General features: G+C 47.4%; 1 protein-coding gene across 6 annotated transcripts in view; it reads right to left on the reverse strand.

Moving 5' to 3' along the window:
* The window catches only part of mink1 (misshapen-like kinase 1), a 66,299-nt gene that overhangs the window by 33,229 nt on the left and 20,570 nt on the right, over positions 1–12,500 (reverse strand). For 4 of the 6 annotated variants that reach the window (XM_063203421.1, XM_063203419.1, XM_063203418.1 and 1 more), the window contains exons 9-13: positions 12,087–12,262; positions 10,495–10,564; positions 7,519–7,729; positions 3,272–3,379; positions 1,477–1,563 (exon numbers count right to left, since the gene is read on the reverse strand). In XM_063203421.1, the coding sequence (XP_063059491.1) occupies positions 1,477–1,563; positions 3,272–3,379; positions 7,519–7,729; positions 10,495–10,564; positions 12,087–12,262 (652 nt within the window). The remainder of the gene's footprint in view (positions 1–1,476; positions 1,564–3,271; positions 3,380–7,518; positions 7,730–10,494; positions 10,565–12,086; positions 12,263–12,500) is intronic. The other 2 variants (XM_063203423.1, XM_063203420.1) reach the window with 1 other exon arrangement.

The following is a 12,500-nucleotide window of genomic DNA, read 5'->3' on the forward strand; positions in this document are numbered from 1 at the left end:
TATTAAAGAAAGAACAGCGAAATGGTCTGTGTGCGGGAGTTTTTTTAATTTATTGCTGAGTGACCCATGGTGCCATCTCCGACGCACCTGCCAGCTGAGGTGTGCGAAAAAAGCCGAAGTTTTTAAGCACTTTAGTACCAAACATAACTGGCGCGGGCACAGGTACCGTCGGCCTGAGAACAGTAATCGAGGAGTTCAGAGGTCAGAGGACAGATGAGAGCTTGGAAGGCGAGGCCACATCTGAAATGTTAGCTTGTTCACCACACAGTTATAGGGTGTGACATTACGTATATTACACTTAGCAATGTCACATTACATGCCATTACACTTACCTTATGCTTTTATTCAAAGCTTGTTACACTTGTTTACTGAGGGCATTGGTTACAGTCCCTGGGGCAACATGGGGTCATGTGCCTTGTTCAAGGGCACGTCAATAATACCATAAGTGGATGAAGGTGTAGGAAACCACACACATTCTTCCTAATGGTAAGGATGGGATTCGATTCGAACTTGCAACCACCTGATCCCAGCTGCCCCACATTATCCTACTTGATGTTTTCTGTGTGATGCAAGGCTACACACTGGATTGGATTGATGGTACGCATTGGGTTGAGACTAAATGTGGGATTTTTTAATTCATTCTCTCCTTAGGGTGAGAGTAGCATTGTATCACCATACAGTATTGCAAGATGTAGTGAACAAGCAAGCATTTAGGACTAAGCCGACAGCTATGTGGGAAGTTTGGGAGGTGTGTCTGGAGGGCTGAGGGTTGGAGGGTTGGATGGGGGAGAGAGGGGTGTCTTTGCATGCAAGAGACATTTTGTCCAGACCATAGGCATGTAGTATGCAGCCTGGTGTTTATACTTCATAAAGCCTGTAAGACCCATTTATGAGGCCTGTACAGACCCTGGAGACCACTTTGATTGTGTGTCGACTGGATCACTCCTTATCTTTGTATGTATTAAAAACACACACATGCATCTACCTCTAAACTTTGACACACACACATACACATACACACCCACCCACAAACACCTACCCCCATGCACGTATGCACTCACACACACACGCGTGCGTGCGCACACACACACACGCACACACACACACACACACCAACCCACCCCCACACAGTACACAGACAGGACATGCAGACACATGCCTCCAGTGTTAAAACGTGACAATGAGCTCAAGTGTTCCATAGCACAACACTTGATAAACACCAGCGGAACAGAAAACATCACCCTCAAAAAGGCCGTTTTCTTTATCAATGTTAGAGGCAAACTACATACACCCCTGTACACGTTCACCACCATCTTCCTGCACACTTTTAAAACTTCCTGAAGGACAGAGGAAGGACACGGACGGGGAAAATAAAACACAGAAAAGGGGAAAAAAGGGGAGAGCAACATACAAAAACACGGAAGGAGTGAGGAGTGACATGGAAAGTGCAGGACAGGGGGAAAGTCAGAAAGTTACCATGAGCAGGGCTTGCTCTTGAAGCAGCTGCTGCTGAAGGATTTCTAACTGTCGCTGTTCCTCCTCTAACTTATGCCTTATGAACTCCTGAGAAAGGAGAGAAAAGTGGAAATAAGAGGAAAAAACAAGAAACAAACAAGAAACGACAGAAATATAAAAAGATGGAAAGAGACAGAAAAAGTGAGAGAAAGAGACAGAAAGATTAAGAGAAACAGGCAAATTTGTCAGACTCATTATACTACAGCAAGAGGAGTGCGTTGTTGGCTCCTTCAAACTCAGGTTTATTGCTGCTAAGGTCAGATTGATCAGAAACAAGAAACGACAGAAATAGAAATATGGACAGAGAGAGAAAGAGAGAGAAAGAGAGAGAAAGAGAGAGAAAGAGATGAAGAGAACCAGGCAATGAGCCAGACTATAATCATACCGCACCAGGAGGGGGTGCATTGTTGGTACTTTTTCGAACCTAGGTTTATTGCTACTTGGCAAAGATTGGCCCGATCGTGTGGAAACGGCTTAATAATGGCAAAGTCTCTTAGCAACACTGACAATGGCATATTTCTCTTGCGGCTGGGCTGCTTGGCTGGCTGACTGCGGCACCTGATACCAAGCCAAAACATTTCTCAAATGCCTGCAATGTTTGCACAGCGTCTCTCTCTCTCTCTCCCTCTCCGCGCCGCAAAGTTGCTGACGGCGCAACTGCGGGTGAGCGTATGGAGGGGTGTGGAGGAGTTGTACTGTACTGTAGGTTGGGGGGGGGGTGTATTGAAGCCTCCTGCCTGCCCATGAAGCAGGTGCTGTGGGAGAGGAGAGAGAGGTGGGTGGGGGTTGGATGGTGGGGGAGAGAAGGCTCAGGATAAGGAGCTTTCCGGTAATTCATGCTGATTAGGGGGGCCTGTTTCTGTCACTCTGAGTCCTGGTGACAGGGGCACAGCACAGCACAGAGCAAGTGGAGCAGCAGAGCAGTCGGCTGCAGGCTGCGATCAACCAGCTCTGAGCTCTGCAAACAACACAAGCTCTCTCTCACACACACACACACACACACACACACACACACACACACACACACACACACACACACACACACACACACACACACACACACACACACACACACACACACACACACACACACACACACACACACACACACACACACACACACACACACACACACACACACCAAGCTATCTCTCGCTGTCTCTCTCCTGTTCACACACTCACACATCCATGACACACACATACACTCTCTCTCTCACATACACACACAGTCAGTCTCTGTCTCTCACTCTCTCTCTCTCTCACACACACACACACACACACACACACACACACACACACACACACACACACACACACACACACACACACACACACACACACACACCAAGCTATCTCTCGCTGTCTCTCTCCTGTTCACACACTCACACATCCATGACACACACATACACTCTCTCTCACACACACACACACAGTCAGTCTCTCTCTCTCTCTCACACTCTCTCTCTCTCACACACACACACACACACACACACACACACACACACACACACACACACACACACACACACACACACACACACACACACACACACACACACACACACACAGACTGCTGCACAGTGAAACCCGCTTCCATAGCAACCCCTGTCACAGACATTCCAGGGCCAGAGAGGTTTCGCAGCAAAGCTCGAAGAGGCTGGTGAAGGGGGAGTGAAAAAAAAGAAACACAGAGGCCCCGCCTCTGGTGTGTTCCAATTGGCTGGCTGGAGGCTGAGCGGCGACCTGATTGGTTTACCTGCTCTCGCTCGGCCATTCGGCGGTCCTCCTCCCTCCTCATGTCATCCAGCCGGCGGTGGGGGCCCTTCTCCTGCTGTCGCACCATCTCGCGCTCTTTCCTCTGTTGCTAAGAGGAGAGAGGGAGACAGAGAGAGAGGTGAGGGGAGGAGAGAAAGGAGAGAGGGGGAGAGAACGAGAGAAATAAAGACAGTATAATAACATGAGTGAAAGACAGAGTGGTGTGAAGACAGAAAAAAGAGAGGAGGGAGAGAGAGAAAAAGCATGGAGAGAAAAAACGAGTGTGAGAAAGTGTAATGGAAAGAAAAAAAGAGTGTGGCGAGGCAGAGAAAGAAGGGAGAGTGTTTGTGTGTGTGCGAGAGAGAGAGAGAGAGAGAGAGAGAGAGAGAGAGAGAGAGAGAGAGAGAGAGAGAGAGAGAGAGAGAGAGAGAGAGAGAGAGCAAGGTGCAGGAGGAGAGAAAGAGGGAAGCAGAAAAGACAGGCAGGGGTGTGAGTCACTCGTACCTACTTGGCTGGACAACAGCATGCCCCGCTGCTGTTAAAAGCATGTAACATTTTCAAGGTTGGAATTTGGAAAGGGGGAACAGTACAGAGCAGAGCAGAGAGCAGGAGTGAAAGAGTGAGGGGAGTTTAAAAAAGGGAGGCATTTCATGGAATTTGTGAGTCACTCCACTGTATCCTAGCAATTTTGTGTTCTCGTTTTCCGTTAGGTTATTCAATCGAAACATGTATTGGATTTAAGGGGGTAGCATTTCCACCCTTCAGCCTGGCACCCCTGTTCCACCATGTTTTAAAGAAACATTTGCCCATCGCCACTCTCTAGTCTCACTGAGCTATACAGAGCTCCTCCAACAAACACTTCACTGTTTTGTCAGCAGGAAAACTGGGGCATATCCGCTAGATTAAATCCATATTGCTTAACGAGAGAGACTTCGGGCCTTGCTGAGCGGGAGAGAGAGAGAGAGAGAGAGAGAGAGAGAGAGAGAGAGAGAGAGAGAGAGAGAGAGAGAGAGCGACTTATTTCCTGCCCGTGAGGCTGTGAATGGTGTGTACTTGACCATGTTCCATGCATGTGTTGCTCTGACATGATTCACTTCAGTGATGCGAAGTGTGTGTGTGTGTGTGTGTGTGTGTGTGTGTGTGTGTGTGTGTGTGTGTGTGTGTGTGTGTGTGTTTGTGATACATGCATGTGTGTGTGTGTGTGTGTGTATGTGTGGGATGTCGGGATGTGAACCAACCTTTGAACAACCAACCAACCAACCAACCAACCAAGCGATCTAGTACCACCCTCGACGCTGCCACCGCCACCCCCACCCCGCCACCCCCTTCACTGGGATAATTCTCCATTGAGAGGCTCCCTTTGTCTGCTCTCTGTTCCGGGTGGCACAAAAGGGGCCGGAGATAAATATAACCACCTAATGATGCTTATTACATTACCGACGTGTGTCTCTCTCCATCCTCCGCTTTTGTTGCCGCCAATTAATGCCGAAAACATCTCAAGGGGAGCGAAAAAAACGCCAAGAGAAATGAAATGTTCCCACTTCCCACTCGCTAATAAAACATATACCTACTTCGGATCTGAAAACGCTTAATTGAAGAGTGGGTGGTTGGAGAATAATGGATCTTTTTTTTTAACAGACTATTTAGATATCTTGAGGCTAAGACAGACTGGCAAACAAATTATCTAGCTTTTTTAATCTTTCAGCTTAGACAGATGGGTAAACTCTTTTTCTTTTTCAGAAAGAGTAGAGGGGCAGGTCTTGATTCTCGGTTCACGAGGAGCTGCATCATCAGCATTCAAACAGCAGCATCAACAGCAGGAGCAGGAGCAGTAGCAGGAGCTTGCACTGGGAGAGCTGCTACACTGAAGGAGGAAACTGACTTTTTTTTCTTTCAGCTGCGTCATCCACCACTGACAAACCTCTTCCTCTCCTCGCGTTTGCTCACATCTGAGGTGTGCAACAGTAACTAAGTCTTATGTGTGCACATTGAGTGCTAAACACACTTGCTGCGGCTTCTTGTTCAAGCAAGATAGGTACCTATAGAGTATGTGCAACATTTCACTGTCTACTCCACTGCGTTTGCGATTGCGCATGGGACCAAGCACTGTAGGTATGCGACAGCGGTGGATATTTTTAAACGCTTGTGGGCGGAAAGTGGCGGCGCGAGGGAAGCGTTGGCCATTTACATGGCTTCACCAGTATTTTTTGTCGGTTTATTTAATGGCGTGGTTTAAATCCGCCACATCCTCAGGTTCACCATGTTTGGGTATTTTTGGAAGGCTGGGGAGGGATTTATATTTATACATTCAAGGTGAAAGCTATTTCATGTTTGAAATGTATAAATAAATGGCATGTTTATAGCATGCTTATATATTTTAAACACTTTGTAGCTCCTGCTTGCAAATGTCAGCCTCTAAATAAATACAGCCTTTAAGAGCACTTATTAATTGCAATAATGACAACAATTTGATGCCTATATTTTATGGTATATTAATCATATATTTTTCATTAATAAGGCAACAAGCACATATTTCACTGAGAATCTGTGTGCGTGTGCGCGCGTGCGCGCGCGTGTGTGTATGCGTGTGCATGTGTCTGCGCTAAAACTTATCCCATGATGGAGCAGCCATCATTTCTATTAGTCATAGCCAGCCTGTCTGCAGTGCTTATTGCTATATGGGACTAATGTGAGCGCGGTCAATAGGTCCTCTCGCTCGGGAGAACAGGCTGTAATGTCTGTGGCGACTGGCGAGAGTGACACATTCCCAGGCTATCTCTCTCCCACCATCACCTTTGCTCTGCTGCTGTTATTGCTGAGCTGAGGACTGCAGTGACTGAGTAACTGGGGGCGAGTTTGGGGCTGGTGGCATGCCAGGCTCTATTGCCTCTTCCTGTGTGTGTGTGTGTGTGTGTGTGTGTGTGTGTGTGTGTGTGTGTGTGTGTGTGTGTGTGTGTGTGTGTGTGTGTGTGTGTGTGTGGTGTGTGTGGTGTGTGTGTGGGTGCAGAGGGGTCAGTGGAAGGCCAGGCAATGTCATCCCGTGTGTGTGTGTGTGTGTTTGTGTGTGTGTGTGTGTGTGTGTGTGTGTGTGTGTGTGTGTGTGTGTGTGTGTGTTTGTGTGTGTGTGTGTGTGTATTGAGGTCACTAGAGGGCCAGGCCGTGTTACCTCTTCCTGTGGTTGTTTACATGTGGTGCAGGGTCAGGGAGAGGCCATGTCGGTTCACCTTCCCTAATGCGTGTGGTTTAGCACATAGTACGTGGTGTAGTGTGTTTTTGAACATGCAGCACTACATGCTTGCCTGTCCAATATACTGTACATGTGTGTAATATGGCGACATTGTGTTTAATATTGTATGTGTGTACAAATGTGTGGTTTTTTTAATGAGCGTGTCCCATCAACCCAGCATCAGACCGGCCTGGGTACTTCCTCTATGCAGCGCCTCTACTACTTTGGCTTTTCAATAAGTGGGTGTTTAATATGGCTTTTATGGGGTTTTTTTGCATGTGAGAATAGAGGACAATGAGAGGAGCCCATTCCTACCACAATCATGCCATCACCCATGTCGACCATGGATATCAACCACCCTTGTTGACCATGGATACCCTCACCTGTGTGGTGTATGGTTATTGCATGGTTTGTGTGTTAGTGGGGTATAATGTGCATGTGTGTGTGTTCAGTCTTACCTCCTTCAGCTATCCTTCTGCTCCTCAATGTGTGTATCTAAGACATGATGTACATGTACGTATGTACAGTATGTTGTGTGTTAGCATGGTGTTGTTTTGTGTAGGTGTAATGTGTGTGCGTCACCCTGCTTCCCACCTCCATCCTCCTGTGCTGTTGCTTCTGCTCCTCCATGTACAGTATGTAGTAAATGAACATGGATTACTATGTACAGGCATGGGGTGCATTTCTCAAATCCATAGTTGCTAACTATGTTAGCTACTTTGTTGTTTGCAGTGCAATTTTCCATTGACAACTACCCAAGTTGCTAACTGGTTAACAACTATGCTTTCTAGAAATGCACCCCTATATTGCGTGTGTGTGTGTGTGTGTGTGTGTGTGTGTGTGTGTGTGTGTGTGTGTGTGTGTGTGTGTGTGTGTGTGTGTGTGTGTGTGTGTGTGTGTAATGTGTGTGTGTGTGTAATGTGTGTGTGTATAATGTGTGTGTGTGTAATGTGTGTGTGTGTAATGTGTGTGTGTGTGTGTGTGTGTGTGTGTGTGTGTGTGTGTGTGTGTGTGTGAGTTACCTCCTCCAGCCTCCTCCTCTGCTCCTTCTGCTCCTCGATGCGTTTCTGGCGGTCGTGCAGCAGTTGCCTCTTGTGTTCCTCTGGGTCTCTGCGCTGGGCGGCCAGCTGGGCCTGCTGCTGCTGCTGCTGCTGCTGCTGAGCCTTGTTCTCCTGCTGCAGACGCAGGAAGTCCCGACGCAGAGTCGACTCGCCGGGCATGTTCAGGATGGAGCTGAGGAGAGACATTACATTTACATTAAGTTACATTACATTACATTATGTTACATTATACACAGCATCAACGTGCCGGGCATGTTCAGGATGGAGCTGAGGAGAGACATTACATTTACATTAAGTTACATTACATTACATTATGTTACATTATACACAGCATCAAGACATTACGTTACATTACAACCTTGTTATAGCTCATTAGCATAATATTCGCTGTGGTCGCTTTGCTCTCTGTGAATTTGCTTTGGTCGCTTTATTCTCCGACCCTCCATAGAGAAATAATAACTTCCATCACTCAGGTAGCGTAGCTCAGGTAGTCTTGGTGTACACATAGCTTGAGACTGACATCAATAATAACTTTCTCTCTGGTTTCACAATTGTCTCGCTTCTTAAATTGACTCCAATCGAAGTGTGAAGTGAGGTGATATTGGCCTTACAGTTACTTGGGAATTAGCTTAAAGGAACAGTATGTAATATTGTTAGCAGTTTGTTTCCGGAATTCATGCTGCTCATTCACAAATGTTACCTTTTCTCACTAATACTCATCGCCACCATCACAATCAAAAAGTATTCCTTATGACTGGGACAATTACCCATTTCAAACATGAGAAGGTGCAATTGTGAATTTCCAGTAATAGACATTTTTAGCTGCATAACTTACTGCACTTTGGTCATACTAATAAATATTAGTTTATTACTTAGTAAATATTCATGAAAAGATCAAATAGTTGCAATGTGTAGCATTAATAGTTGCAAGACCTACTCTGGCCACAATCCTACACAGTGTACCTTTAAGTATTGTATGGGTAGTAGAGTAATAGAGGAATGTGGGATTGTGTGCTTTGTTCAATGGCACTTCAGCCATGGGGTGAGAGTACAGCAGAGGACCCACATTCGTTTTACTGGTACAGAATTCAAACCTGCAATCTTCTGATTATGAGACTAGCTTAGGGAACACGGTTGGGAAGGTGGAAACGATAGATGACAAGAGAAACAAAGAGATAGAGAGAAAAGAAAACAGAAAATACAGTCACAAAAAAAATGACAGAGACAGGCTGTGTGAAAGAAAACGAAGGATAAAGAGAGAGAGACATGGTGGACAGAGGAAAGGACGAACCCGGAGGGGAAAGAAAAACATGGGAGTCACTTATATACACATGGCAGCATGAAAACAGGCCTTGTTGCTGCCAAAGCCATGTGGCAAATGAGATATGTGCTATGAAGAGATGGAAAAAGCTGCTGAAAGAACTCAATAATGAGTTGACTGAAATGAAAGCAAGAGAGGAAATGAGGCCAGAAGTGAATGCAAACGTAGCGAGTCTTAAAAAAACACACAAACAATTAGGAGAGAGAGAGAGAGAGAGAGAGAGAGAGAGAGAGAGAAATACAGAGGTAGTGTGGGAGAGAGAGAGAGAGAGAGAGAGAGAGAGAGAGAGAGAGAGAGAGAGAGAGAGAGAGAGAGAGAGAGAGAGAGAGAGAGAGAGAGAGAGAGAGAGAGAGAGAGAGAGAGAGAGAGAGAGAGAGAGAGAGAGAACAAGAATGAGAGAGGGAAAACGAGAGAGAGAGAGAGAAGGTGCCAAAACCAGAAAACCAAAATAGTAACAGACTGTACAGAGTGGCAGCGTGAGTAAGCAGTGCACATTATAAAACCCCAGAACGACAAGCCCAGACGGGGAGCCTTCAACAGGTCTGTCGCAGCAGGTGACGCTCCCACAGGGGGGAAGGCGCTAGAGTGGGGGTGTGGGGTGGGCAGGAAGCATTGCAGGCAGGAGGTGGAGTGTGGTGGAGAAGGCTGTTGGTGTAGACACTGGAGAGGGACAGGGGGTGGAGAGAGGCTGTGGGTGTGGGTAAGGTGTAGGGAAAAGGGGGGTGGGGGTAGGCACCTGAGGGAAGGAAGGCGGGAAGGGGATAGGAGGTATCATTGGAGAAGAGGGTGGAGAAGGCTGTGGAAGTAGACACTGGAGATGGGCAGGGGGAGGGGACAGGAGGTGTGGGAGGCAGGGGGTGGGAAGAGTCTGTGGATATGGGCGATGGCAGAGAAGGCTGTGGGTGCGTGGAGGTAGGCACCTGAGTTGGGGGGGGATAAGAGGCATCAGGGGCAGCCAGGGGGTGGAGAAGGCTGTGGGTGCAGTAGTGGTGGTGGAGGGAGCCATGGTGGAGGCACTGGAGGAGGGAGGGGGGCAAGAGGCAGCGAGGGCAGCGGGTAGAGCTTGGTTAAGGTGTGGTGGTGGGCACTGGGGTGGGTGGGGGTGTTCAGGAGGCAACACAGGCTGGAAATGGAGCATGCTGTGGGTGTGGTGGTGGGCTGTGGGTGTGGTGGTGGTGGCAGTCTGTGGGAGCTGTGGGAAAAGCGCACCAATGCCAGTTGTGTTGACATGACACCTACGGGCCTGTCATCCTATCAGCTCTCGGGGACAAAGCGGCTTACTGGCATTATGCACGGGAGACAGAAGCGGCCTGCCCGTGTGTGTGTGTGTGTGTGTGTGTGTGTGTGTGTGTGTGTGTGTGTGTGTGTGTGTGTGTGTGTGTGTGTGTGTGTGTGTGTGTGTGGTGGGGCAGCTGAGGTGAGGTGTTCAGGGCCGTGATCCTGTGGTTAAAAGTGTCAGTGGCCTCTGTTCTGCTTACTGTTTGTCGTGTGTGTGTGTGTGTGTGTGTGTGTGTGTGTGTGTGTGTGTGTGTGTGTGTGTGTGTGTGTGTGTGTGTGTGTGTGTGTGTGTGTGTGTGTGGTGCTCTGGGCAGGTGAGTGGCGTGTGTTGTGCTTACCTGGACTCTCGGTCATCCCCACGGTTCTCATCTTCATCGTCACTACCGCTGTATTCATATTCTGTCTCCTCTGAGAGAGAGGGGGAGAGAGAGAGAGAGAGAGAGAGAGAGAGAGAGAGAGAGAGAGAGAGAGAGAGAGAGAGAGAGAGAGAGAGGGAGGGAGGGAGGGAGGGAGGGAGGGAGAGAGAGAGAGAGAGAGAGAGAGAGAGAGAGAAAGGGAGAGAGAGAGAGAATTATATTTAACTCTCATTTACTGTAAATCACCATCTCCACCAGTTAGAAATGCATTTTACATTCCATATACAGAACAGTGTGATGACACCTCCATTTAGCATGAGAAGGAGGGCATCCTCTCTTTCACATCTTCAAAAGGCACCGCTCCCACTCCCAAACCAAACCATTAACACAAGAACGTCAACCTGCTGTCATCATGGAGAGAGAGAGAGAGAGAGAGAGAGAGAGAGAGAGAGAGAGAGAGAGAGAGAGAGAGAGAGAGAGAGAGAGAGAGAGAGAGACAGAGAGAGAGAGAGAGAGACAGACAGAAACAGAGAGAGACAGACAGAAAGATACACAGAGAGAGACAGACAGAAAGATAGACAGAGAGATAGAGAGAGAACACAGGAAGTGCAAAAGTAGAAGTGAAAGTAGGTGAAGTGGAGGAGAAAAACAAACAGAGAGAGAGAGAGAGAGAATTACAATGAGGTGGAAGCAAAGAAGCTGGAGATAAAAAAGCGAATGAGAGAAAAAGGAGAACAAATGAAAAGAAAGACACGATAAGGACATGAGAGGACATGAAAGTAGGAGAACTAGTGGGAGCTACAGACAAGAGGAGAAAGTGAGCAGACAGGTCGATACTTATTATACGCATAAAAAATTTAATATGCCATTTTCATGCAGAAGATGCAGTCAACAGCTGATGAACAGCGAGTTGCACAATAAATATATCAAGTTTAACGGCCGCCCCACCCACACACACAGATCCTCCATCTCTTTCACAAACACACACACACACACACACACACACACACACACACACACACACACACACACACACACACAAACATACACGTACAAATATCCACCCACACCGACAACTCCCTTGCCCGGGGGGAAAAGGCATAGACATGCGTGCCTTTCAAAGCGGTAATCAGTGCTGCTTCTGTGTTACTGATAAAATAAAAAACAGAAACGCAATGCAATGCAATGCAATGCTACGCTATGGTACTCCACATTGCTGCCAGGGCGACACCATTTCACCTTTCTCACCAAGCTTTTTTTATTTCAGACCCCCATGCCTCATACCCACGACATTACCAAACGTCAAACGTACCTTTGTTGGTCCAAGTCATATAGTAGTTGTTACACCTACGTTTGTACGTTTGTACGTTTGTACCTATGTACTATTAAAGAGTGTGTAATGTCATAGCAGTGTAACATTATATAGTAATTTATTATAGTAATTTATTATAGCAATTTCTAAACATCTAAGTTCAACTAAGGATGTAAATGTGCAGACATTTTGTTTCAAATAGGAGATGCTGATAATGCTGTTTTCATTGCAGTATAGTACTGAGGGTCGAGGGCCAGCTCACCTTTCTCGCCGCGCTTCTTGCGCGTGCGGTCGATGTGGTCCTTGAGCTGGATGCGCACCTGCCTCTCGGTGGGCTGGTCCCGGATGAAGGAGTGCTTGAGCAGCTGCTCTGTGGAGGGCCGGCTCAGATAGGTCTTCACCAGGCAGCCCTCGATGAAGTCGATGAACTTCTTGGACCTGAGACAGGAAGAGAAGGGAGATAAGAGACTTGAGTGACTCTTGCATTGGATACCATGAAGTCTAATATTGAAAGGCCAACTTGGGCCAACTGGCTACTCTAGCAACTATGCAGGAGTGGGGTGGTGGTGGAAGTGGAAAGGGGACGTTGAAGGGAAGGGATGGGTTTGTTTGGGGGGGGGGGGACAAGGTCAGAACTGAACTGAAGAAGCCTTTATGGTCAAAAGATGACATATCT

This window comes from Engraulis encrasicolus, chromosome 7 (genome assembly GCF_034702125.1).
Source record: "Engraulis encrasicolus isolate BLACKSEA-1 chromosome 7, IST_EnEncr_1.0, whole genome shotgun sequence".
In the NCBI taxonomy this organism is placed as follows: domain Eukaryota; kingdom Metazoa; phylum Chordata; class Actinopteri; order Clupeiformes; family Engraulidae; genus Engraulis; species Engraulis encrasicolus.